General features: G+C 40.6%; 1 protein-coding gene across 4 annotated transcripts in view; it reads right to left on the bottom strand.

Moving 5' to 3' along the window:
- LOC125461085 (dynein axonemal heavy chain 11-like) overlaps nt 1–26,544 on the bottom strand; it is a 466,228-nt gene that overhangs the window by 201,746 nt on the left and 237,938 nt on the right. For all 4 annotated transcript variants that reach the window (XM_059654665.1, XM_059654655.1, XM_059654658.1 and 1 more), the window contains 6 exons: nt 20,183–20,285; nt 17,620–17,859; nt 13,895–14,056; nt 11,753–11,946; nt 7,764–7,926; nt 1,825–1,948 (listed from right to left, as the gene is read on the bottom strand). In XM_059654665.1, the coding sequence (XP_059510648.1) occupies nt 1,825–1,948; nt 7,764–7,926; nt 11,753–11,946; nt 13,895–14,056; nt 17,620–17,859; nt 20,183–20,285 (986 nt within the window). The remainder of the gene's footprint in view (nt 1–1,824; nt 1,949–7,763; nt 7,927–11,752; nt 11,947–13,894; nt 14,057–17,619; nt 17,860–20,182; nt 20,286–26,544) is intronic.

The following is a 26,544-nucleotide window of genomic DNA, read 5'->3' as shown; positions in this document are numbered from 1 at the left end:
ATTCCTTCCTGCTCTAAAATGCTGGCAAATATCTTTGTACAGGACACATTGCTCTTCTTTCTGCCCCAGCGATGCTCATTAAGCATTCTGGCACTATTGAAGCCACTGGCCAATGAGATTGGGCAGCAGCTCGAGGGCCGTGCTTTCCTCCCAGTGAGGGACAGTAATCTAGTTGTCAGGTGGTCAAGGCCACATTATGCTATTGCTCCACAGCACCTCTTTATTTTCTTCAGCTGCTTTGGAATTGACTTTTACAATAGCAGGGATGGGGACTGCTGTCAGACCAAAATCTGCACTGCTTGCTGCCTTCCTCCAGTCAAAGCACACAGTCTAAAAGGAAATAATTCAAAATCAACAACATACTTTTAGATAGTGTTCTTAACGCCATTGAAGGTTATTCATAAAAGTGTGAGGGGAAATATTTAAGTTTTGCAAAAATTTATTCAATTGGAAGTTTTAGGAACTATATCTGATGTTGAATGGCCTGAGTCTTTTTCTCACATCTGTGAAGTTATAGGTAGGAAAGGCATTTTTCATTGGGAGAAAAGACAAATGGTGGCACGGCAACTCAATAGCACTGCTGCCTCATAGTGCCAGGGACCCGGGTTCAATTGCATCCTTGGGCATCCTTGTCTGTGTGGGGTTTGGATATTCTTCCTGTGTCTAAGTGGGTTTCCTCCAAGTGCTCCGGTTTCCTCCCACAGTCCAAAGATGTGCGGACTAGGTGGATTGGCCATGCTAAATTGCCCGTAGTGTTTAGGGATATATCGGTTATAGGGGGATGGATTTGGGTGGTGCTCTGAGGGTCAGTGTGGACTTGTTGGGCCAAAGGGCCTGTTTCCACACTGTAGGGATTCTAAGAAAGAAACAACAGGGCAGTCAATTATTCCTTACTTTGTTACACCCTTTTTTGACGCAGTTAAAGAGGTCAGGCAGCAAATCACCTCCAGTCCATCACATTTTTAAGATATGGTAAATAAGAACATATTTAATAAGATTTATAATTAAAGAAACAATGTCATCACTAGAACCCTTTTCTCAGCACTTTATATAAAATTCTTCAGTGTTTTCTATATCAGGAACATCACAGAACATAAGTTGTTGTATGTTAGGAGTACAATTTGAACAAAAATGTGCAACAGAAAACAAACATTTATTTCAGAGAAAAGCCTTAGTTCTAAATGGCTGCAACTTTCTTAGGATGGAACTGGTTACTCTCATCAGCTGTCATTCAATGGAAATATCACAGCTCTGTTCAGAATGATAAATCAAGGACAAAAAGCAAAAGAAATACAGACTTGCATTTATATAGTGCCTTTCATGTTCTCAGGATGTTCCAAAGCATCCGTGAAATGCAACGGTACAGGACAGCTACTATTGTAAAGATGCTAAATCAGGAATTAATGTTTAGGTAGTGACATTCGCAGGTTAGAAAGCTGAAGATTGTTGAACAAAGAGAAAGCAGACAAATAAACAGACCTACAGCTCTAAACTCCAATAAAAGGGTGAATTAGAGATGGTAATGCAGAGTGATCTTTAATTTCAATTCAGTGAGGATAAAGGGAGGACAAAAAGTGTTTCTTTAACTAACTACAAATCATTCACTCTTCACTGGCCTTTTCACATAGTCACACTCATTTCTTTAGCAGTTTGATATTGCCTCAGTTCCCCATGTTGTGAGGTTAATAAACTTGCTGTTTTTCAAAGAGGTCTTGCATGTCGGTGTAGCAGCCTCACACCCACACTGCCAGAAGTGGAGCATCACCTTGCAATACCTGACTGTAGCTTGAAATGAAACTTGCACCTCAATATTAGTTTCTTCACCTGATGCCAGCAAATCGTTGATCAGGACCAGGAAACGTTCATCTGGAACATGGGCATCTGTCAGGAGAAAGACTGTTGGAAGGTTTTTGGCTCCAGTCTTGATGTACAAATTAGCAAGATCGACCTAAACGGAACAGAAGGTGAAATGTTACAATGTTACTGAAAAAAAAGGAGTTACCCAATGCCATAATCCATAAGAGGAAGGCACAGCAGACTGCGATACCGAGAATTGAAAGTCAGTACGTTGTGAAACAGAGCGGTAGGTCTAACCGATAGGGAGATGGATAACTGTGCAAGGAAGGCACATTAGGGTGACCTTCATTGCCCTCACCAGCTGGTGACAGAATCACTGAATGAGACCTGTGGCCACCTGCCTCTTCTCAGCTGCAGCCCAGTGTCAGAAAGGGATAAAAATTGAAATTGCAACTTAGCCTTTCTTCACAAATGAATTCAAAGCATACACAAGCTCTGAATTTCCAATAACATCAGCTTACAGAAAATTAAACATTAAGTTGCGTGACATGCACAGCAGGTGGCTTGTATATGGATTCCTGGAAGTTTACACTTCCACCAGGAAAAGTGCATGTACATGTATGTACACAGAGAAAAAACACAGGCAAGATGAAGACAAAATAAAGAAAACTGTATTTTATTTGAATACTAAGTGCATGTGAAATAATGTTACAACCTAGAAATATGTATTGCAGGAACCTGTGATGTACTTGAATGGTTCACAAGGGTAGGTCACATAGAATACAGGGAAAACTTGCCATTTGGGTACAGAACTGGCTCGAAAGATGGTGGTGGACGGTTGCTTTTTAGACTGGAGGCCTGTGAACAGTGGTGTGCCACAAGGGTCGGTGAATTTGGATGTTAGCATGGAAGGTATGGTTAGTAAGTTTGCAGATGACACCAAAATTGGAGATGTAGCAGACAGCGAAGGTTACCTCAGAGTACACTGGGACCTTGATCAGATGGGCCAATGGGTCAAGGAGTGGCAGATGGGGTTTAAATCAGATAAATGTGAGGCATTGTATTTTGGAAAGGCAAATCAAGGCAGGACTTATACACTAAATGGTAAAGTCCTGGGGAGTGTTGCTGAAAGTAAAAAAGGGACCTTGGTGTGCAGGTTCATAGTTCCTTGAAAGTGGAGTCACTGGTAGACAGGATAGTGAAGAAGGCGTTTGGTTATGCTTTCCTTTATTGGTCAGTGCATTGAGTAAAGGAGTTGGGAGGTCATGTTGCGGCTGTAGAGGACATTGGTTAGGCCACTTTTGGAATACTGCATGCAATTCTGGTCACCCTACTATAGGAAGGGTGTTGTGAAACTTGAATAGGTTCAGAAAAGAATTCCTAGGATGTTGCCAGGGTTGGAGGGTTTGAGCTATTGGGACAGGCTGAATAAGCTGGGCAACAATTCCTGGAGAGTCGGAGGCTGAGGGTGATCTTAAAGAGGTTTATAAAATTATGAAGGGCTTAGACAGGGTAATTATTCAAGGCCTTTTCCCCAGGATGGGGGAGTCCAAAACTAGAGGTCCTAGGTTTAAGATGAGAGGGGAAAAATTCAAAAAGAAACTGAGGGGCAACTTATTCTTGCAGAGGGCAGTGTGTGTATGGAATGAGCTGCCAGAGCAAGTGGTGGAGGCCAGTACAATTACAATATTGAATGGGTATATGAGCAGGAAGGGTTCAGAGGGATATGGGCCAAATGCTGGCAAATGGGACTAAATTAACTTAGAATATCTAGTTGGCATGGATGAGCTGGACCAAAGGGTCTGTTTCAATGGTGTACAGCTTTATAACTCTGTAAAATATTAACCTGACGGCCAGGCATCATCCATGAAGACAGAGCAAGCTAACGTTTCAAGTCCAGATGACTCTTTATCAGAGCTCTGAAGGACAGTCATCAAGACTCAAAACATTAGCTTGTTCTCTCTCCAAAGATGCTGCTTGACTTGTGATTTCCAGCATTGTTTGTTTTCAGCACGGAGTCTAGCATCTGCAATAATTTGCTGTAGAGGTAGTACAGGTTGTCCTAAGAGCCTAAGGAAAATAAATAGGCCAAATGGGACAGGTAGAAAAGAAACAGTAGGAAATTTAGAGAATATTCACAAATAATTTTTTTTGAAGAGTGCTGATGACATTGGACATTACAATTAGTGTGGTTAAAACCACTTGCAGGAAAAGTCTCAAAATAATCTTCACAGATCTATTGGTTAACAATTGGAGAAGCATAACTTTTGGAAAGTCATGGATTTAGGAAATGAAGATCCAAGTGAACTTCCAGAAAACATTAATGCCACGAAGAGGGTAGAAGTAGGGAGGGTTGGGGGAGGGTGGTGGTACTATTTGCACTGGATTTTCAGAAAGCTTCTTTGTTGTGAGTGTGGGGTCTAACTCTATTTAATCTGCTCCTGGAGTCCAAGGACCTTTTTGAAAGAACTCTTTCTTCACACCTTACTATATACATGTTCGCTTATGACTCTTGTTAGCACTTCAGCTTATTTCTACTTCTCTTTACAAAATCAAGTGACACTGACATCAACACTGCATACTGATAAAACATTATTTCTGCGCAGCTCTTGTTTCAACTCTGCTGGTTGGTAAGTTTTTTTTTCATCTCTGCTCGTCTCTGTGGATCCTGTATCCATTCTGCGTCCTAGCCTATAGCTCTGGTAACTCTTGTGCTTTGTGACTTGTTGGAAAATTTCTTGACCCAATTGTCTCTTTCCTCTTCTTTGTGCCATTTCACTCTATTACGGTCACTCTGAGTGATGCCTGGCTGTACGTTCTGAGACAGCAATGAGAGTTGTCTTCTCAATCTCCCATCCATCAACAACTCTGATGATGATAATCCATTCTGTACTGCTGATGAACTGTAACTAAATCTGTCATGCAAGATTTAAATCTCGGTTCTCCTTCAACAATGCCTCAATGTTTCGACTCTTCTGCTAGCTTCTCCACTTGCTTGAAGGTAGTGGGTAAACTTTTAATATGTATAACACTGGATTCCCATGCAATATCTGAATCTGCAATGTCCTGAAGGCCACAAATGGCGGAGACTTTCCCTAAAGATTTAATCATTGGTTTTGCCATAATTTTGTGTAGATGGTTCACCTAATCCACTATGATGTTCTATGACAATCATGAAAATTTTGCCTTTGAATCAGAATAAAGCCATTTCAAAGCACTCCCATAGTTCGATGGAAAAGTGCCAATGCTATTTTTCTTCTCTTTGCTATTCACCACCCACAAAATGCAATTATTGATTATTTCTTGTTTTGGGATTGTAAAGCCTGCACAACCTTTGGAGGAAATGTGGTCCAAATATTCACGACCGTCTGAAGTTTTTCTTCCATCTATTTTCAATTGGCAATCCTTCACTTTCAAACCATGACCACTATTTCTAGATTCCCCACAACAGGAAATACTCCTTCCACAGCTGCCCTGCCTTGAGACAACCCACTCAATCCAGGTGTTAGTTGAGTTTAGAAATTTTCTCTGGACTGCTTCCAATATATTTATGTCCTTACCTAAATAAATACACAGACCTCCAAATATTGTCTCATCGGTACCCTGTAGAACGGAAGCATAACCTCCCTTCTTCTGTGTTCATTCTCCTCATGATAAATGATAATATTCCATTAGCTTTCCCAATTATTTGCATACTCACCTTTTGCAGTTCATACACTAGGTCACCAGATCTCTCGTGTCTCTCACCATTTAGGTAATATGCTTATTTTTTTATTCATCCTGCCAAAGTGGACATTTTCACATTTTTCCTCGTCATACTACATTTGTCACATATGTCGACTTGCTTAACCTATCTTACATCCTTATGCAGCCTCCTTGTATCCACTTCACAACTTCCTTTCCTACACATTTTTGTGTCAATAGCATACTTAACAACCATACTTTCAGTCCCATCATGCAAGACATTTCTGTACATTTTAAACAGTTCATGCCCCAGCACCATTCCCTGCGACATTGCTCATTACTTATTTATTGCTCCTCTCTGTTTCCTATTAGTGAGCCAATCTTCTAGGCATGCCAATGTGCTCATCCAAAAAAACTGAGTTGGGATAGCTTTAGACTGAAGATCAAAGGTTAAATCTTGGTTTTAGCAGTGATTGCAGTTGTTAGAGGCTCTTGTAGTACAGTGAAGATGTCTCTGCCTCTGAGCTAGGAGGCCAGGTTGAAGTCCCACCTGCTCCAGAAGTATGTAATAACATCACTGAACAGGCTGATTAGAAAATATTTATTCATGCAAATATGTTACACCACAAATTTTTATCTTCGCAATAACTTTAGGTGTGACAGCTTATCAAATGCATTCTTGAAATCCAAGTGCTCCCGAGCAGTTCCACTTTATTCACAGGATGTGTTGCTTCCTCAAAGAACTCCAAAAATTGTTAAAATGTCATTTTCCTTTCACAAAAGCTGTGTAGCTCTGTTTGGTTACCTCAAGCTTTGCTAAGTGCCCTGCCATAATATCTTCAATAATAGTTTCTAACATTTTCCCATTTTTTTGCACTTTGTCTCAATTCCTTTTTGAACACATTCACTAGAGCCCAATCAAATGGAATGTTCCCAGTTTTAGAAAATTATGACAACCAATTAACTATTTCACTAGCTACATCTTTTATGACTCTGGGGTGAAATCCATCAGGACCCATGGACTTGTCAGCCCATAATCCCAACAATTTGAAAATTACAGTCACGGTGAAATGATGACGAGCATGAGTTTCTCCCTCACTCTCGGTTCATGAATTACAGTCAATCCTGGGATGTTAAATACCCAAACAAGATGCTTCTTGGTACAATGCCTTATTGCCCACTGTTTCCCTCTGCATGTCCTACATCAGCAAATAAGGCACTTAGAAGTTTCTTGCTGTGAATGCTACATGCTGTAATGTACCTTATTTCTGTTCTGAGGGTCAAAAGCCCTCTGATTATCCTTCATAAGAAATGCCTCCATTTAATCAGCCCTCAACTCTTCAACACCCTTTGCTGGTCAAAAGCAAATAGTTTGAAAGGAAAACTGCCATAGCTTTTGGTTAAAACTAAATTACATGTATGTTGGTTTGTTCAAAATCTAGTAATGCTTACTAAACAGCTGCAAAGAATCACAGGAACAGGGCTGAATCATTTATTACACATTCAAGTAGTCAGTTCTACTACTTGAAAGAGTGTGGCTGATGTACAACCTACATCCTAACATCCATCTTCTTTAAAAATTTTTAATAACAAATATTACCCCAAACATAGAATTAAAATTTATAATTGATGTGGCATCTATTGTCTTTGCAGAAGAGAAGTTCAAAGTTCTGTCATGATTTCCTTATAGAAGTGTTTTCTATTTTCGCTCTTGATTTTTTTAATTATAATGTCTAAATTCCAGGGAATACAACCCTAGTTTGTGTAATCTCTTTACGCAACATTCTGGTATCATTCTGATAAAACTATGCTTCACACCCTCATGCCAATATATTCTTCCTAAAGTGTGGCACCAAGAATTGCTGAGTGCTCCAGTTAAAATATTAAAAAAGTTCCATCAGATTCATCAGCTGTGACCTACCCTTTAAAAATCCAATCGAGTTAAGTAACTATTTAACATGTCTGCCATATCCTCATCTACACTGACAATATCATTATCAGGATTTATGGGGCCACATTGTTCCTGACCACATTGAATTTTTCTTGCCGTTGATTTTGATGTCTCCACAGGTTCATTTGTCTACTCCCTTTTTATAAGTTCTTGCCACCTGTCGTGTGTCTCTCATTCTTTGCATCTTTCTCACTTGCCAGGATCTATAGTAGCTTTTGTACTTACAAGGAGACAGGAAGATCAACTAAGGACATTTAACAGAAAATTGGCACAGAGCGAGTGGAGATCAGTACTTTTAATAATGCAGGACTGCAAATGACAAAATATTTACCTTCAAATCTGAGATTCCATAGCCTTTCTTCAGTGTGATTTGGAATATTTCTAGAGAACTAATGTAAGCAGCCAATCGAGATAAACTCTGCTTCCCACTGCCTCCAACTCCCACCAGTAGAGCATATCCTCGGCTGCTCTCCAATATTCGATTTATCCTACACCTGACATAAAGAAGTGGAACATTTAAAATTAAATCTCATATGTATTTTCTGATATTTTCAAGTAAATTGTACAAGACTTACTCTAACTGATGACAGAATTAACCTAATAATCTGTTAGCATGCTTTGTCCACAGCTGTCTAGGAGTAATTAAAGTCACAGAGTCATACACCATGGAAACAGACCCTTCAGTACAAGTCGTCCATGCCGACCAGGTTTCCTGAACTAAACTAGTTTCATTTGCTTGCATTTGGCCCATTTCCCTCTACATCTTTCCTATCCACATTCCTGTCCAAATGTCTTTTAAGTGTTGTAATTCTACTTGCCTCGTCCACCTTCCCAGCAGCTTGTTCTATAAACGCACCACTCTCTGTGTGAAAAAGTTGCCCCTGGGGTGTCTTTTAAATCTTCTCCTTCTCACCTCAACTCTATGCCTTCTAGTATTACAATCCCCTAACCTAGAGAGAAGACCTTGGCTATTCATACTATCCATGGCCCTCATGATTTTGTAAACATTTGTAAGGTCATCCGTCAACAGCCTACGCTGCATGGGAAAAGAAAAACCCAGCCTAACTAAAGTCTCCCTATAACTTAAACTTCTGCCTCAGTAATGCCCTTTTTGCACCCTTTCCAGTTTAATAACATTCTTCCTATTGCAGGGCAACCAGAATTGCACACAGTGCTCCAAATGTGGCCTGACAAATGTCTTGTACAGCATGATGTCCCAACTCCTGTACTCAATGCTCTGACTGATGAAGGCAAGCATGCCAAATGCCTTCTTCACCACTTGTGGTGCCACTTTCAAGGAAATATGTACCTGCACTCCTGGGTCTCTCTGTTTGACAACACTACCCAGGGCCCTACCATTAACTGTGCAAGATCTGCCAATTAGTGTGGAAAGTACCAGCAGCGAGCTCCATCATGAATCAAATTTCTGGACCTAAACTTTCCCAACACCCAACTAGCGAAGGCTATAAAAAACAGGGACAAGAATGGCTGCAGCTATAAAGAACAGAACATCAGGTACATCCAAGTCGTGAGAGCAGCTGCAGAAATATTGGTCATAATTTTCCAAATTACCCAAATTCTAAAGTGGTCCCAACAATCAGAGACTAGCAAATAACAACACTGCTATTGACAAAAGGATAGAGACAGAAAACAAGAAACTACAGGCCAGTTAGTCTGACATTAATCATTGGTAAATATTGGAATCTGTTATTAAGGAAGTTTTTACAATGCATTTAAAACATCACAATATGACTATATGAAGTTAACATTATTTTTAAGAAATTCATTACAGCCTTTTTGAGAACATAAATAGAAGGATAAAGGAGAACTAGGGAATATAGAATACTTGGGATTCCAAAGAGCATATAATAAGGTGCCATACAAAACCATTGTGCAGGGCATGGGATCATGGGGCTGCAGTAATATATTAGCATGGATGATGGATTGGTTAATGTACAGGAAGCAAAGAATAGAGATAAATGGGGCATTTTCGTGTTGGAAGGCTGTAACTGTTGGAGTGTCACAAGTATCAGTGGTGGGGCGTCATCTGTTTCAATTACTTAGACAAACAGACCAAGAGTAGTGCATCTAAATTTACTGGCGATACAAAGATGGCGGGAAACTTAAAGGGAGGTGATGGCCTCATGGTATTATTGCTGATTAATCCAGAGCCTGAAGACATGCGCTGAGGACTTGGGTTCACGTCCCACCATTGGACATGGTGGAATTTGAATTCAATAAACAAGTCTGGAATTATTTGTCGAATGATCACCATGAATCCATTGTTGAATGTTGAAAAAACTCATTTGGCTCACTAATGTCCTTTAGGGAAGGAAATCTGTCATCCTTCCCTGGTCTAGCCTACACATGACTCCAGACCCACAGCAATGTGGCTGATTCTTAACTGCCCTCTAGGCAAGAAGAGTTGAACAATGATTGGTGGCCAGTGACGTCCTCATCCCATGAATACATTTTTAAAAATCATGAAGATGATACAAGGACTCTGCAAAGTACAACTGACTAATTAACTGACTGGTTAACAACGTGACAGATTGAATTAGCTTTGTTGTCATATGTACTCAATGACTACAGTGAAAACTTCACAAGTCGCCACTTATGGTGCCATCCTTGATAAAGATTCTCCAGTACAGGTTCTTAGGAAGAAGTTAGAAATATAAAGAAATAAAAAGTCCAGCATTATAGATTGTAGGAAAAAATTAGAAAAGAGAGAAATAAAACATTCTAAACAAAATTCCTTTCAACCCAGTCCACGCTGGTATGTAGCGTCCGGTCCACACCAGGTCTTGACTCCAGACTGTGTTTGACTTCAACACAAGGCTCCTCAGGTTAGGTGTTCACTCTGGAAACACCCCAAGGCTGGAAGTCCTCACTGAGGCCATGCTGGGCTGAAAGACCACTAGGCCGGTGTGAGCGACCACCACTTCTCTGGACCGAGAGAGTGTCTGGACTGAGAGGACGCCTCACTGGGCTGGCAGGATGCCTTGCCAAGTCCACGCTGAGTCTAATAGTCCAAGTCCACCCCAAGGGCGAGGGTTTAAGACATCACCGAGATGAAAGAAGAACAAGAAACACAAAAGGAAAAAAAAAAGGATGGAGTGGATGAACTCCGCCTGTAGCGTCCTACTCTACTGCCAACTTGTGTGACAATATGAGGTACAATGCGAGAAAGTGTGAAGTTACTCACATTGTTAGCAATAACTAAATGGAATATTGTTTAAAAAGGCACAGTGTGCTGAAGTTCAGAAGGACTTGGTGTACAGGAAATCAGAAGGCAGGTACCAAAAGCAATTCCCTCGGAAAATGGTCCCGTTAAAGACATTATAAATGAATGCTAGAATTTAGCTGTGTATGGAAAATCAAATGTCACAGCATTGGAAGTGTACTGGTGACAGCTGAAATTGACTGTAATTGAGAATAGCTATGACCTTCTTTGTTCTTCTTTAATTAGATAACGTCCTGTAAATATCTTCAAGCTGTTTAGCAATTATTTGAATGTCACAGTTTCATTACAGTTAGTAATGTAAAGCAGAATCCGGAGCAAAGAAACAAGGATAGTTATGACAAAGGATGACGTAGAAATAGCAGACAATGAGAGATGTCTCTTTTTATTGCATTTGACATGGAGATGATGAGGGAGGAGTTGGGATTCCAACATAGTACAAGAGAAACAGTGGTTCAGTAGTGTATCAACTAAAGGACTTCAGTAGCTGACAACAGAATTTCTAATTAGCTACCGTTAATACTCCTACATTTTAGCCACAACCATTTCAACGATAAAATTAGTAGTCAAGGGTGACCAACTGTTCCATGGATTAAGGGATTATCCTTTATCTTGATTGTTTGCTCACAACCTCTGTCCCAGATTTATAATATGGAGGTGCTGATTTTGGACTGCAATGGACAAAGTCAGAAATCACACAACACCAAGTGATTGTCCTGTTGGATTATCACCTGGTGTCGCATGATTTCTGACTTTGTCCAGATTTATAAGACAGTTTATGGGAGACCAAGCCTGAGAAGCTCAGTTGAGCAATTCGGACAGGACTTCAAGGCTGTTAGTCAGCCAATGGTGAGATGATAATGTTGAGACTCCACAAGTTCTGCTTGCTGAAACAAACCCCATCCTTATCTTGATTCCAGTCTTGAATTATCCTTCAGACCCTGACAGACAGGAACTTGTGTTCCGGCAGTGTAGTAACTGTGGGACATGAAGTTGCTGAATTGCCTGTGACTGGTAAGAGTGAATGATGAGTTTTAAAAAAAAACACAATTTTAAATGACACTTTAATATATACTTACACATGTTGCATAGCATCTTCAAATAAGACTAGGTTCATCACAGCATTAATTTCATTATAGTTGTCAAGAGCGTCAGTCAGTATTTTCTTCAGGACATGCCAATCTTTTACACGCATGTAATGGGGATCACCAATTCCATGAGCAAAATGGCAATAAATCAATGGCTTGTGCAGTAAAATATTATCACTAATACACTGAAATACACCAAAAAAAGAAAATTCTCCACTTACAACTAATTTGAATTATGGAATATTTCATCAAAATTAAGCACAACCTTTTTACATTTCAATTCTGGAAATTTCAACGTTCAATAAAAGATATTTAAATTGCTGACTTCACAACAACCAAGGTATGTAAGACTGCAGTAAATGCAATCGTGGATGACCTTTTGGCACATCATGATCTCTAGATGTTTGTTATGCTGTTGCAATATAGTATCCTAATTTTGTTGTGCATGGGTAATGACTCCTGAAAGAATTCCCTACTTGAAGAAAATCAAGAACAAGTTTCACGTGTCTTAAGTTCAAACAATATGGACAAGTTATTACATTCATATCTGAAACTAAGACTCACTGGAAATATTCAGCATGTTTACAGCGCTTGTGGAAAAAGAACCAGATTATAGGGTGCCCCTTTGTCTAATTTGTGAGATGGTACAGGTTTTAAGTATTGCAGATAAAGAGGAGAAGAGGAATGGGCACAAGACAGGGTGTAGTAATACGGAACCAGGAGTGATTAAACAACTAAAGCGAACAAGACCTGTTAAAGGGCAAGTGAAGAAACAAAAGATATGCTGAGAAAACATGTAAAATTGAATGCTGAAGCATCACCAACAGTTCTCATTCAAAAAGGGCAGATGATGATCTGATATTTTGAATATGTTGAGCCGAGAGCTGTGAAGTGGCAAGTTAGAAGATGATGTTCCTCAAGTTTACTTTGAGATTCATTGAAGCACTGTAGGAGGCTGGAGATAGAAAGGTCAGAGTGGGAGAACACCAGAAAATTAAAATGCTAAGTGACCAGAAGCTCAGGGTCAAGTTTGCACAGTGAATAAATTTATAGCACAAAACAACCACCCAATCTGCATTTAGTTTCACTATGAACAGGAGAGTGTGTCATGAGCATTGAAAACAGTATATTAAATTGACGGAAGCACAAGTGAATTGTTCTTAGGTTTAGGAGAGTTGACTGTGTCTTATATGGTGGTGATGGGCAATATAAAAAGGAACAAAATCAAAAGTTGCTGGAAAAGCTCAGCAGATCTGGCAGCATCTATGAAGAAAAAAATCAGAGTTAATGTTTTGGGTCCAGTAACCCTTTCTCAGAATATAAAAAGGAATGTTTTGCACCAACTACGATTATATGGAATGGTTCTGTGGAAGTGAAGAGGGTTTAGGAGTAATTGAGAAATGGACCAGAGTGTCACACAGGCATTTTCTCTTTCAGAATGCTTAAAGAGAAGTGTTAGCAAAATTGTACCTTGATAGCAGAATAACAATGGAGGTGCTAAAATTTAGAGAAGATGAAATGCAGAGTGTGGTTGGATAGAATCTATTTCTGGGGTAAGATGAAGATGAAAGAAATGCAGGTTAAAGAAAAAGAAAGATTGCATTGTCAGAACTGATTCAGTAGAAACTAAGAAACTAGAAGTGAGTCCTCAGAGAACCTGAAACTGTGATTAAATGTAATCTAGATAGTCATTGGAACCAGTGACTAATAATGAATGCGGTTTGATAGCTAGAGAAGGTCAAATGGAAATTTAATAAACTTATTCAAGGTCATGAAAGGTTTGATATGGTAAGGAAAATGTATTTTTAGTGACAGGAAAGCCAGTTACTAAAGTTCACAGATTTAAGATAGGCAACAAGAGAACTAGACCTTACGAAACCATGTTTTTAAAACAGAACACATTTGTTCTAATTTAGAATGTATTGCCTGCCTGAAAGGGTGGTGGGAAAGAGTTTTCAGTACAGTTCAAAAGGAATTTGCTAAATATTTGAAACCCAAAACATTTGTGGACTACAGGAAACAGTTAGGTGAGTGGGATGAATTGGATTGCTGTTTCAAAGAGCCAGCACTAGTACAGCAGATCCAGTGTCTTTGTTGAATGCTGTGTTTTGTGAATTTATGAAGAACAGTTACCTCAAAGAACTTTTTGGCAGTTTCCAGCAGAACCTTTTGGAAGAGTTCAGAATCTTTTGATTGTACTAGCTTGTCCTCATATACACGGGATGATTCATGAAGCCAGAGAGACACCAAATCCATTGGTTTCTTTATACAATCAGGAAGTGCGAAGAGTATGCCCTGAAAAGAAGTCAATAGTTATTTGGAAAATTTTAGACGTGAAATCCAACAAGTTTACATAAACAGTTGGATTCAATATAAAGTACGGCTCTAAAAGGAGGGATATTAGCCATTAAAGTTTCCCAAGACACAAAATATTATGTAGCTCACTTGTCAAAAGGAACCAACATTGGTTTGGTTGCCTCCACAAGGCAAGTGGTGTGGCAGGGTTGGAACAAGCTCAAGCACAGGCGGCCATTGTAGCATTTTTGCAGATGGGCTAGGGCTCTTGGTTCTCCTTCTACAGGAGAGTAAATACATTTGAAACAAAAATCAACTCAAATTTAGCAGATATCTATGGGCACACACAAAGAATCTTGAGTGTGGTGCAGGCCAATACCCACCTTAGACTTTGACATGGCATGTATATAAAACAGGTCTCACCAATTTAGCAGTGGGATCAAAACCTTCAGAAAAAGGTAAGAGGAGTACACGTTTCAGCTCCATGCCTTTGGCTCCTATTAATTTCTTACTTCATGTGCATAAATAATGCAAATATTCCCAAGTCTTTATTCATGTATAACAAGACTGTATTAATTTTCAAATTCAAGAAACTATAGCACCTTACCATACCTTGAAACATCTCAAAGGGCTTCATGTACAACACATTGTTTGAAAATGCAATCAGTCCTGCCATTTTGCAAAGAAGAAAGCTCCGTAAAAAAAAACAGGAATAATGAATAGTAAAACAGAAATAAAATTATTATGATGCTGGAAATGTAAGAAGCTGCACATTCAGGAACATCTGCCGCATAGTCCAGGCTGCTGCAAGATTATGGTGTAGTAACATCAACACTCTGCTACTAATCACCCGATACAGGATGATTTCTGCTCAGTAGAAAGCAGCAAATGAACAGAGGACAAGTAATTTTGACATTGTGTGGGAAGAGAGGGCATGGTCAAGTGATTCAGGGATTGCTGAGGTGATGGAATCACTTGATTGCATTGGGTTTGGTGTTGGCTGGTTGTGAGGAAATAGGGAAAATCAGCCCATCATAGACTCATACCACACAGAACTGACCCTTCAGTCCAACTCATCCACGTCGACCAGACATCCCAATATGACCTACTTCCACTTGCCAGCATTTGGCCTATATCCCTCTAATCCCTTCCTAATCATTTTCCCATCCAGATGCCTTTTAAATGATGTAATTTTATCTACCTCCACCAATGGCAGCTTGTTCTATCCATGCACCACCCTCAGCGTGAAAAAGTTAAACATCAGGTCCAATTTAAATCTTTCTCCTCTGACCTTAAGCCTACGCCCTCTAGTTTTGGACAAACCTACCCTAGGAAAAAGACCTTAGCTATTCACACTATCCATGCCGCACATGACCATGAATCCATTATCAATTGCTGGAAAAACCCACCTGGTTCACTAATGTCCTTTATGGAAGGAAACTGCCATCCTTACCTGGTCTGGCCTACATGTGACTCCAGACCCACAACAATGTGATTGACTCTGAACTGCCTTCTGGGTAATTAGGGATGGACAATAAATGCTGCCTGGCCAGCGACATCCTCATCCTGTTAATGAATAAAGGAAGGCCACCCCTCAGCTTCCAATGCTCTAATGAAAAATGCCTCAGCATATTCATCCGCTTCCTACAACTTAAACCCTCCAGTCCTGGTAACATTCTTATGATTCTTTTCTTCACACTTCCAAGTTTAACAATATAATTCCTATAGAAGGGTGACCAGAATTTAATGCAGTATTCCAAAAGTGGCATCACAGATGTCCTGTACAGCCTCAACATGACCTCCCAACTCCTAAACTCAATGTTCTGACTAATGAAGGCAAGGATGCCCAAATGCCTTCTTCACCACCCTTCCTACCTGTGACTCTACTTTCAAGGACATAAGCACCTCCATCCCTCGGTGTCTTTGTTTGGCAACATTTCCCAGGGCCCAACAATTAACTGTATAAGTCCCCGATTTATCTTGCCAAAATGGAACACCTCACTTCTATGTAAATTAAACTCCATCTGCCACTCCTCTGCATTTTGACCTGTCTGATCAAGGACCCATTGTACTCTGAGATAACCTTCTCCACTATCCACGACTACACTTATATTGGTGTCATATACAAACTTAGTAACTATATCTCCTATATTCACATCTAAATCATTTATATAAATGACAAAAAGCAGTAGACCCAGCACCGATCCCTGTGGCACACTGCTGGTCACAGACCTCCAGTCTGAGAAACAGCCCTCAACCACCACCCTCTGTATTCTACCTTCAAGCCAATTTTGTATTCAACTGTTTAGCTCTCACTGGATTCCATGTGATCCAACCTTGCTATCATGAGGAACCTTGTCAAAAACCTTGCAGAAGTAAAAAGAGACAAGGTCCATTGCTCTGCCTTCATCAATCGTCTTGTCACCTCTTAAAAAAGCTCAATCATGTTTGTGAGACACAAATTCCCACGCACAAAGCCAGACGGTGATATGAGAAAGGAGGCACAGAGTCTGCTTAAAAGATGTCAGTGACTGACCATCTCTTGAGAGTGGGCTGACCAACCTCTTTCAAGTTCTGAGGTGGGTTAGCTAGCAATGCATTGGAGTCTGTTTGAGTGGTTAAGTTTTAATTGTTTGAAGTTTCAACTCTACTGCCCAATTGCTTATCCTTGGCTTCTATATTTTCCACTTCTATTGTGTGATTTGCATAAATAGCATACAAGATGTGGAAGAACGAACCAAGATGACAACAAAATAAAAATCAAAAAAGAGTACTCTAAATAAAGGACACAGTTTGTCCAGCAAACAGCACACTATTGCATCTGTGTTGTGTGCCACAGCGTAGGAAGATTGGATATCACTCAGTTCTTTCCCACAAAAAGTTTCTACCTCTCCACATTGCAGTCAGGGAAAAAACTGCGTCACAAATGCTGGACTCTCCAGGTTTTAACATTAAAACCAAAAGAACTGTGAATGCTGTGATTCAGACAAAAGTAGAAATTGAGGAATAGAGAACTGAGGAAGGGTCACTTGACCAGAAGGGTTAACTCTGTTTTCTTTCCACAGATGCTGCCAGACCTGCTGAATTTTTCCAGCAATTTCTATTTTTGTCTCTAGATTTTAATATGTCCGCTTTAGTTGAATGTAGAATTGGAAATTCTTTATTCATCCCAGCTTGAAGACAGGCCTGTGAGATCTGGTTGCCATGGGGCTGAAATTCAAACAGGAACATACTGAAATCAAGTAAAAATTTGTGAACCTTGACACATTGACTCAGAATAAAAGATTAATTCCATTAATATGCAGAGAGACAAGGCAGGCATTGCCAAATGGAAGTAAATTCCTGGTACAACTTTGTATATTATTTGAAAAGAAATGAACAGAACAGACAGGGCTTTTCGAGGTTGAGGATCTGCAAATCTTCCATGGCAGGCTTCCAACAAAAACTGAATCTCGAAGAATCTGGCTGAGTGCTAAAACTTTTGAAGGCACCATTGACTGCTCCTCTCTAAATAGAAATCAGATAAAATAAGTTGGTGATGTGCAATGTGTAACTTTACACACCTGAAAAATATTAGAGAGGTCGCGAAGGTTAAAAATGTAGTGGAATTTAATGGCTGTTGGCAAGAACATGTGAGCAATTTTTTGTTGAAGCCAGACAGCTGCTTGGACAACAACTGGAGTGGTCTTTATTACCGATGCTGCAAAATTTAGATGCTGAAAATGGAAACTTAGAATTTTGCTGAAGATCATTTCCATTGAATCGACTGAAGGAGAATTCACCGCAAACACTGTAAAATGTCTCTAGAAAGGGGGAGAAATGAAAACAAAAAGTCAATTTGGTAGTAAATCAAATAAAGCACACCTTGCACTAAAGGTTTCATCACACAAGAACTGACTATCATAACAGAGACATCACATCAGTTTTAATTTTGTCAAGAGCTTGGAAAAGAATTCGAAAACTCAAATAACAACAGTGCTAGGGATTCTGGGATTCCAATATCCATGGGCCTTGTGTGCACTTTCACACAAAGTTGGGTGCATTGAGTCTTGGTTCCAGCAGTAGGTAGCTGATGAACCGGGGTTGGGATGGAACCTGTTACTAATAAGATGAAGCATGGACTGGAGAAGAAACTCCTTATAGAGTTGCTGTCATTCTAGCCTGAGATCTGTAGACATCTAGAATGGCAAGGGACATTGGGACTCATCTGGTCATTCAGGCTGCATACCCTAAGATAGGAGATGGTAGTGAGACTAGGTCAGACACTTTAACAACAGTGCTCCAAAGCTCCTTCAATATCTTCAGGGGCTGGATCATGGATAGCTTTCCACTTCTTTTTCCTCCCCAGTAGTCTTCTATGGCAGGTACTTGAAATGTGAGTTTCATGTTTGGGGGCCACTGAGAATGGGATGATTTGGAAACCTCCCCCAGGCTATGTCAGGCTAAACAGTGAAAACATTTCCAAAGAGTTGATCTCAGACTGGATGAAACCTACTATATTTTTGTCTTGTAAAAATCCATCTCCAGACTTCAGAAAGCTAACAATACATCACTTCAAATAAGCAATAGTACACAAGTAACTTATAAATTTGCAAGTCCAAGGTCTTTGCCTGATGTGAGTGCACACTGTGAAATGATCTATTAGTCTCTTTCACAATTATTCAACTATCAACTTTGATGGATATAAAATTGTGGTGCAAATATATACTTAAATTGCTGTAAAGTTATTTCACAAAGTAAGTTTAAATGTAATGTTATAAGCTTTTTTCTCTATTTGTTTAATGCCTTAGAAAGTTTATTTACCACACTTACGAGTTGAATTACAGAGAAATCAAGCTATCAAATAGGTTTTGAAACAAAACTCCTCAATGGCTGTTGTATAAGTCACAGCATTTGATTGATAACATAGTTGAAATCATTTATGTCCTTGGCTGTAATATGCTTAATAGCACATTTTTTTTAATTGCATCATGAATTTTGCTTCTTTACAATTTTGGCTTTGAGAAATTTTATGGAATCAATTGCAAGACTGACAAAGAAATCTGCAGGTTTGACTCATCTTGTGATGGACAAAGAAAAAACACGGAATCGTACAAATTTAATATTCAAATAGTTGTTTCACTGAAAAAGCAATTCAAGTTGGCTAGGCCTTTCCAGACAAACGTCCTACACAAAATATACTAAAGGTGATTCAAACAAACCCAATTAAAATTATTTATTATGAGACAACAAGGCGTAGAGCTGGATGAACACAGCAGGCCAAGCAGCATCAGAGGAGCAGGAAGGCTCGGTTCACACGAAACAACTGCATCTCCCAGTTGCGAACCATTTCAACACCCCCGCCCCTCCGATTCCTCAGATGACACGTCCATCCTGGGCCTCCTGCAGTGCCACAATGATCCCACCCGAAGATTGCAGGAGCAACACATCATATTCCGCTTAAGAACCCTGCAGCCCAATGGTATCAATGTGGACTTCACAAGCTTCAAAATCTCCCCTCCCCCATCTCATCTCAAAACCAGCCCAGCTTGTTCCCGCCTCCCTAACCTGTCCTTCCTCCCACCTATCCCCTCCTTCCACCTCAAGCCACACCCCTGTCTCCTACCTACTAATCTTATCCCATCCCCTTGACCTGTCCGTCCTCCCTGGACTGATCTATCTCTTCCCTAACTCCCCCCCACACTCATCTTTACTGGCTCCATCCCCGCCTCTTTGACCTGTTGGTCCCCTCTCCACCTATCTTCTCCTCTATCCATCTTCTATCTGCCTTCACCCCCCTCCCTATTTATTTCAGAAGTCCCATCCCCTCCCCCATTTCTGAAGAAGGGTCTAGGCCCGAAACGTCAACCTTCCTGCTCCTCTGATGGTGCCTGGCCTGCTGTGTTCGTCCAGCTCTACACCATGTTATCTCAGATTCTCCAGCATCTGCAGTTCCTACTACTTCAAAAATTATTTATTTACCAGTTTAGATAATTAGTTGTTGGCAGAACCTTGGACTGGAGAATAAGAACCAATAATCCCGGATTTTTATTTCTAATTCCAAACTGAAGGACTATAATATGCACTTGAACAGAATTATATGTCTTTTCTGTCACCCTTTAATACCTAGTTTGTAGATCATTTTACCTGAAGTCGAGGATTAATGGTGAAGCTTCCTGCAGTTGGATTCATGCAGCTGATAAACTGACAGTTGTGAATTTCCTTCAGTGTTAACTTCTGACGATCATACCTGATCATTTATCAATATGAAGAATTCAGAACAGAGTCAAGACCTCGAACAAATATATCCAAGTTGTTAAAAATATGAATAAAAAAGGGAAAAAAAACAGTAACTGGAATATTCTTAGGTTAAATTGATCTTGGGGAGTGATGCAAAATGAGTGGCAACTAATCAGTATCCCATTGTGCACCTTACATAAATGCTTTCTCCGTAATGAAAATGTGTTATCAACATACTCTGAATTCACCACCCCTCACATTTACCATTTCATGACAGTTGAACCACATAGAAGTTACCATACAGTAGTGTTAGAAAATAGGGAAATAAAATCACATTCTGAACACACTGTCTGGGGTTTGCTAAGTAATTATGGGGTGTTACAATGGGCTCTTTAATTTTAAAAATGCAGCTGTGATTGAAGACTAAAATACTCAACCTCAGTACTAGCGATGTACTGTTTCCACCATACACAATTAATCCATATTACAAGACATCTTCAACGCAATATCTGCTCATTTATGTTTTTTTTCTTATACTTTTCTGCTGTTTTCTGGAATAGTCATCAATTTTCTATACCTAAATTCTCATTTATATGCAAGTGTCCACAGTCCATTCTTAGGCACATGAATAACTGCAAAGATCTGAGGTGCGAACACCACTATAATTATATTGCCAAGGTAATTCAACAATTATGACTTGCATTCAGACATGACTTACAAATGCGTTTTCTTCTTTCTTTCTTTCTAATTAGGAGACGTGAAAGAACCTCCCCACCTCCCGACAAGGAATAAACAAAATATAGTTTTCTGTTGTTTACATGCTGAACTGAACAGTGCTTTAAATGTTCAATCCGTTAACAAAATGAGCCTTCTGAAAAGTGAGGAACTTCTTAAACTTGGAAAATGTAATCGTTTGTTGTATCTCTTAGTTTCAAATGATTATAACAAACAAACATGTAAAATCAAATTAAGAAGGCAGTTCTTTTATGTGAGAGAACCAGTGCAACTTACTACTAGTGTCACCGAAATCTTCGAAAAAACCAAGTAACTAAATAAAACAAACTTCAGAATGGTTAAATATACCAAAGTAAACCATAACACAAATTGCAGATACATACCTAGGAACACCCTAACAGCCCCCAACACCATCCCACCACCAACCTGCTCCCCCCAACCACAAACCCACACCCCCCCCCCACACACACCCACACACCTGAAAATCAGACAAATCTTACATCTTAAAAGATGATTACTCTATCCACCAAGCATTAACCCAACTTAACTATTATTTTTGTCTTTAACAATTTTAACAATGTTTCAACAGTCATTGCGACTTTGAACTTTCCTCTTGTTTTCCTTCTAATCACTAAACACGTTATTTTACTTTCTCTTTAATCCTGTCTGCATTCCCTTGTATTGAAATCATAGCATATAATATATTCTTTTATTCCTACTCATTCACTATCAGAACACTCATTTCTCAATCGCTCAAAACATAAATTTGATCATGGTCTGTTTTACTTAATCTTCTATTCTAATTTCCACTCTTGCTAATTTGGGACTTTTACATGAGTTTCACTTTACTTAAATAAATGCTCTTAAACATTTACTGTGACAAGATGCCAGAATTCAGCGATGTAGGGCTGAAACGTACTTATTTTTTGGTAAGTGCAAGTTGTGTCCTGTTTGGTAGAGGGCATCTTATCATGGAATATCTTAACAAACTTGCCACATTAATGCCATTCCTGTTTCTATGGTCTGTATTCTGACTGATGTCTACTCCATTTTACTATGGTCCTGGATGAACTTGTCACTCAGTGACTCAATTGTTGAAATACCAGCATCTCTTGCATCATGCCATTTTTGAAAACCCATTGTTCATCTGGAACATAAGAACATAAGAACCAGGAGCAGGAGTAGGCCGTTCTGCCCTTTGAGCCTGCTCCACCATTCAATAAGATCACGGCTGATCTTTTCATGGACTCAGTTCCACTTACCTGTGTTCTCACCGTATCCCTTGATTCCTTTATTGCTCAAAAAATATCTACCTTAGCTTTAAAAACGTTGACTGAAGTAGCGTCAACTACTTCACTGGGCTAGGTATTCCATAGATTAACAACCCTGAGTGAAGAAATTCCTTCTCAATTCAGTCCCAAATCTCCTCCCTCTAATCTTGAGGCTATGCCCACTTGTCCTAGCTTCACCTGCCAGTGGGAACATCCTCTCTACTTCTATCTTATCTATTCCCTTCATAATTTTATATGTTTCTATAAGATCCCCCCTCAATTTTCTGAATTGCAAGGAATATAATCCCAGTCTACTCAGTCTTTCCTCATAAGCCAACCCCCTCGACTCCGAATCAACCTAGTGAACCTCTTCTGCACCGCCTCCAGTGCCAGTACATCCTTCCGCAAGTCAGGAGACCAAAACTGCAGACAGTACTCCAGCTGTGGCCTCACCAGCACCTTGTACAGCTGCCACATAACCTCTCTGCTTTTAAACTCAATCCCTTTAGCAATGAAGGACAAAATTCCATTTGCCTTCCTAATTACTTGTCGTACCTGCAGACCAACCTTCTGTGATTAATGCACAAGGGCACCCAGGTCCCTGTGCATAGCAGCATGCTGCAACGTTTTACCATTCGAGTAATAATCCCTTCTACTAATACTCCTACCAAAATGTATGACTTCACATTTATTTACATTGTATTCCACCTGCCAGACCTTTGCCCACTCACTCAAAGTATCTATGTTCCTCTGCAAGGTTTCACATTCCTCTGCACACTTTGCTCTGCCACTCATCTTCGTGTCATCTGCAAACTTTGACACCCTACACGTGGTCCCCAACTCTAAATCATCTACATAAATTGTAAATAATTGCGGTCCGAACACCGATCCCTGAGGCACACCACTAGTCACTGATTGCCAGCTAGAATAGCACTCATTTATCTCCACACTTTGCTTCCTGTTAGTCAACCAATCCTCTATCCATGCTAATACTTTACCCCCAATGCCATGCATCCTTATCTTATGCAGCAGCCTCTTGTGCAGCACCTTGTCAAAGGCCTTTTGAAAATCTAAGTACACCACATCCACTGGGTCCCCATTGTCCACCTTGCTCGTAATGTCTTCACAGAATTCCAAAAGATTTGTCAAGCATGACCCGTCCTTCATGAACCCATGCTGTGTCTGCTCAACGGGACAATTTCTATCGAAACGCCTTGCTATTTCTTCCTTGATAATTGACAGAAGCATCTTCTCCACTACAGAGGTTAAGCTAACCGGTCTATAATTCCCCATCTTTTGTCTACCTCCCTTTTTAAACAGTGGCATCACATTTGCTGTTTTCCAGTCTGCTGGGACTGACCCAGAGTCCAGCGAGTTGGGGACCACGTGTAGGGTGTCAAAGTTTGCAGATGACACGAAGATGAGTGGCAGAGCAAAGTGTGCAGAGGAATGTGAAACCTTGCAGAGGAACATAGATACTTTGAGTGAGTGGGCAAAGGTCTGCCAGTGCACCTGCTATTTCTCCCGCCATCTCTTTTAGTACCCTGGGATGCATTCCATCAAGGCCAGGAGGCTTATCAATCCTCATCTCCATTAGCTTGCCCAACACCACCTCTTCTGTAATAATGATTGTTTCCAGGTCCTCACCTACCTTCGCCTCTTTGTCAATTACTGGCATGTTATTAGTGTCCTCCACTGTGAAGACTGATACAAAATATCTGCTCAATACCTCGGCCATTTCATCATTCCCATAACTAAATTCCCCTTTTCATCCTCTAAAGGGCCAACGTTTACTTTAGCCACTCTTTTTCGTTTTATGTATTTACAGAAACTTTTGCTATCTGTCTTTATATTCTGTGCTAGTTTTTTCTCATGTTCTACATTGCTTTTCTTTATAGTTTTTTTGTGACTTTCTGTTGACCTTTAAAGTTTTCCCACTCTTCTAGTTTCATGCTGTTTTTGGCCACATTGTATGCCTTCTCTTTCAATTTGATAGACTCCCTTATTTCCTTAGACATCCATGGCAGATTACCCCTTTTCTTACAGTTCTTCCTTTTCATTGGAATATACTTCTGCTGACCACTTTGAAAAATTGCTTTGAAAGTCCTCCACTGCTCGTCAACTGTCCCACCATAAAATCTTTGTTTCCAGTCTGCTTTAGCCAAGTCCTCCCTCATTCTATTGTAGTCCCCCTTGTTCAAGCATGGGACCCTGGTATTGAATTGTATCTTCACACTCTCCATCTGTATTCTAAATTCAGCCATACTGTGATCACTCCTTCCAAGAGGATCCCTAACTATGAGGTCATTAATTACTCCTGTCTCATTACACAGGGCCAGATCTAGGATAGCTTGCTCCCTCATCGGTTCCATTACATAGTGTTCCAGAAAACTATCATGGATGCACTTAACAAATTCATCCTCAAGGCTTCCCTGACCGAACTGGTTCAACCAATCTACATGTAGATTAAAATCCCCCATGATAATTGCCGTACCATTTTTACAGGCATTAGTTATTTCTTTGTTTATTGCCCGTCCCAATGTGATGTTATTATTTGGTGGCCTATATACTACACCTATCAGTGACCTTTTCCTCTTAGAACTTCTAATTTCCACCCAAATGGATTCAACCTCATTCTCCACAGAATCTATTTCATCTCTCAGAACCATCCTGATGTTGTCCTTCAATATCAGAGCTACATTACCTCCCTTACCTTCCTGTCTGTCCTTCCGAATAGTCTGGCACCCCTGGACACTTAACTCCCCAGGTGTGACCTTCCTGTAACCATGTCTCTGTAATGGCGACTAAACGATATTCATTCGCGATGATTTGTGCCATTAACTCATCAACCTTGTTACAAATCTGGAGGACCACTAGCATCTGGCAGCTGCACCACTTGGTTTGTGACACTATGAGAAGAGATGGCTGCGATGGAGCATTTGGCACTATTTTTCTCTAATGGAATGGTGTAGTTCCAGAGGAGAGGAGTTGGCCACCCAGAGAACCAGCAGATGATACCAGCCTGGTTGGAGATGGCACTCCTGGTCAGTGCTACCTTGAGGGCTGGAGGACTGGCCTGTGGTGCAGAAAAAAGATCAATGACCTTCTCTGCTCCACCAGAGTAAGTGCCACACTCTCCTCTCAGCTACCCTACACTCTATTTCTGCCGCTGCACTCAACATCCACCAGGGCTAATCCTCCATGCCCTCAGTCTGCCTCCTCACTCCCTCAAAACACCATGATCCTTCCCCCGTCATGCATCAGTCTCAACATCTGTACCAGCTACTTGCATCTCACTCATTCAGCTCCTTTCTGTCAATGCAGACGAAGTCATCCCATAACAGGGTGGAGAGAGGCCAGACAGGTGGGGGCACCTGCTAATTGTATCCTCCACCCCTGCTAAGATCAGCATCCTTGCCTCGCACAAGAAAACTGAGATTGCTCCAGCCAGGATGCAAATTCATCCATGTGCTGTCAACGGAGAAAGTTTGATTGGAGGCTGGTAAGCACCACACGGGGACACCTCTATAGCTGGGGTGAAGGATGAATGCCCCTGGTCACTGACAGATGCCTGCTGGACACCAGGCATTTGTTCTGTTCCCAATAGGGGAGGACTTTGTGGTCTTGGCAATGAGGGGCTTTGTCGACATGCACAAGGAGAAATAGGAGTTGCAGCAGGACTATGGGACACAATGGCCCTAAATGTCCAAAAGCTGTAGCATGCAGTGAATTATATGATTTTCTGTCTCCACAGACAGCTTGGAGTCTGCCATGGAGAGACAGATCCAGTTCCTTATGAGGTTGGGGGGGGAGGGATACACTGGAGACATGCTCAGACTCACACTCCATTGTCTCAGCCATTGGTCCTCAAGAGTTGAGGCACAGTGACAGTGGGGAGGGGATCCTTGATTCCAGCCCCAGTGTCCCCTCCTCATAAGCAAAAGGCAGTGCCAGGAGGCCCTCCGCTGGAGGAGAAACGATACACATTGGGCCCTCTGCACTTTCCCCTCGGGATACTGCAGAGATGGTCATGTTCTCCACATCCACACTACCTGTTCTCCTCCAACCCTTCGATACTTAGGCTGAGGGGAGTCTACTTGTTTTTGGCAAGAGGTCAGTCAGCCATCCAGACAAAAAAAATTCCCAAGCTCACCCCACCAAAGCTCCAAGGCCAACAGGCTCCTCCAGTGAGCAGGCTGTCTCTACCCATCTGTGGGCTTAGGAAGCTATTCAGTCACAGGAGGAGAGAGAGGAAAAACAGAC

Source organism: Stegostoma tigrinum, chromosome 2 (assembly GCF_030684315.1).
Source record: "Stegostoma tigrinum isolate sSteTig4 chromosome 2, sSteTig4.hap1, whole genome shotgun sequence".
Lineage (NCBI taxonomy): Eukaryota > Metazoa > Chordata > Chondrichthyes > Orectolobiformes > Stegostomatidae > Stegostoma > Stegostoma tigrinum.
The sequence above is the reverse complement of the archived record's forward strand: the minus strand, read 5'-3'. Positions and strand labels throughout refer to the sequence as shown.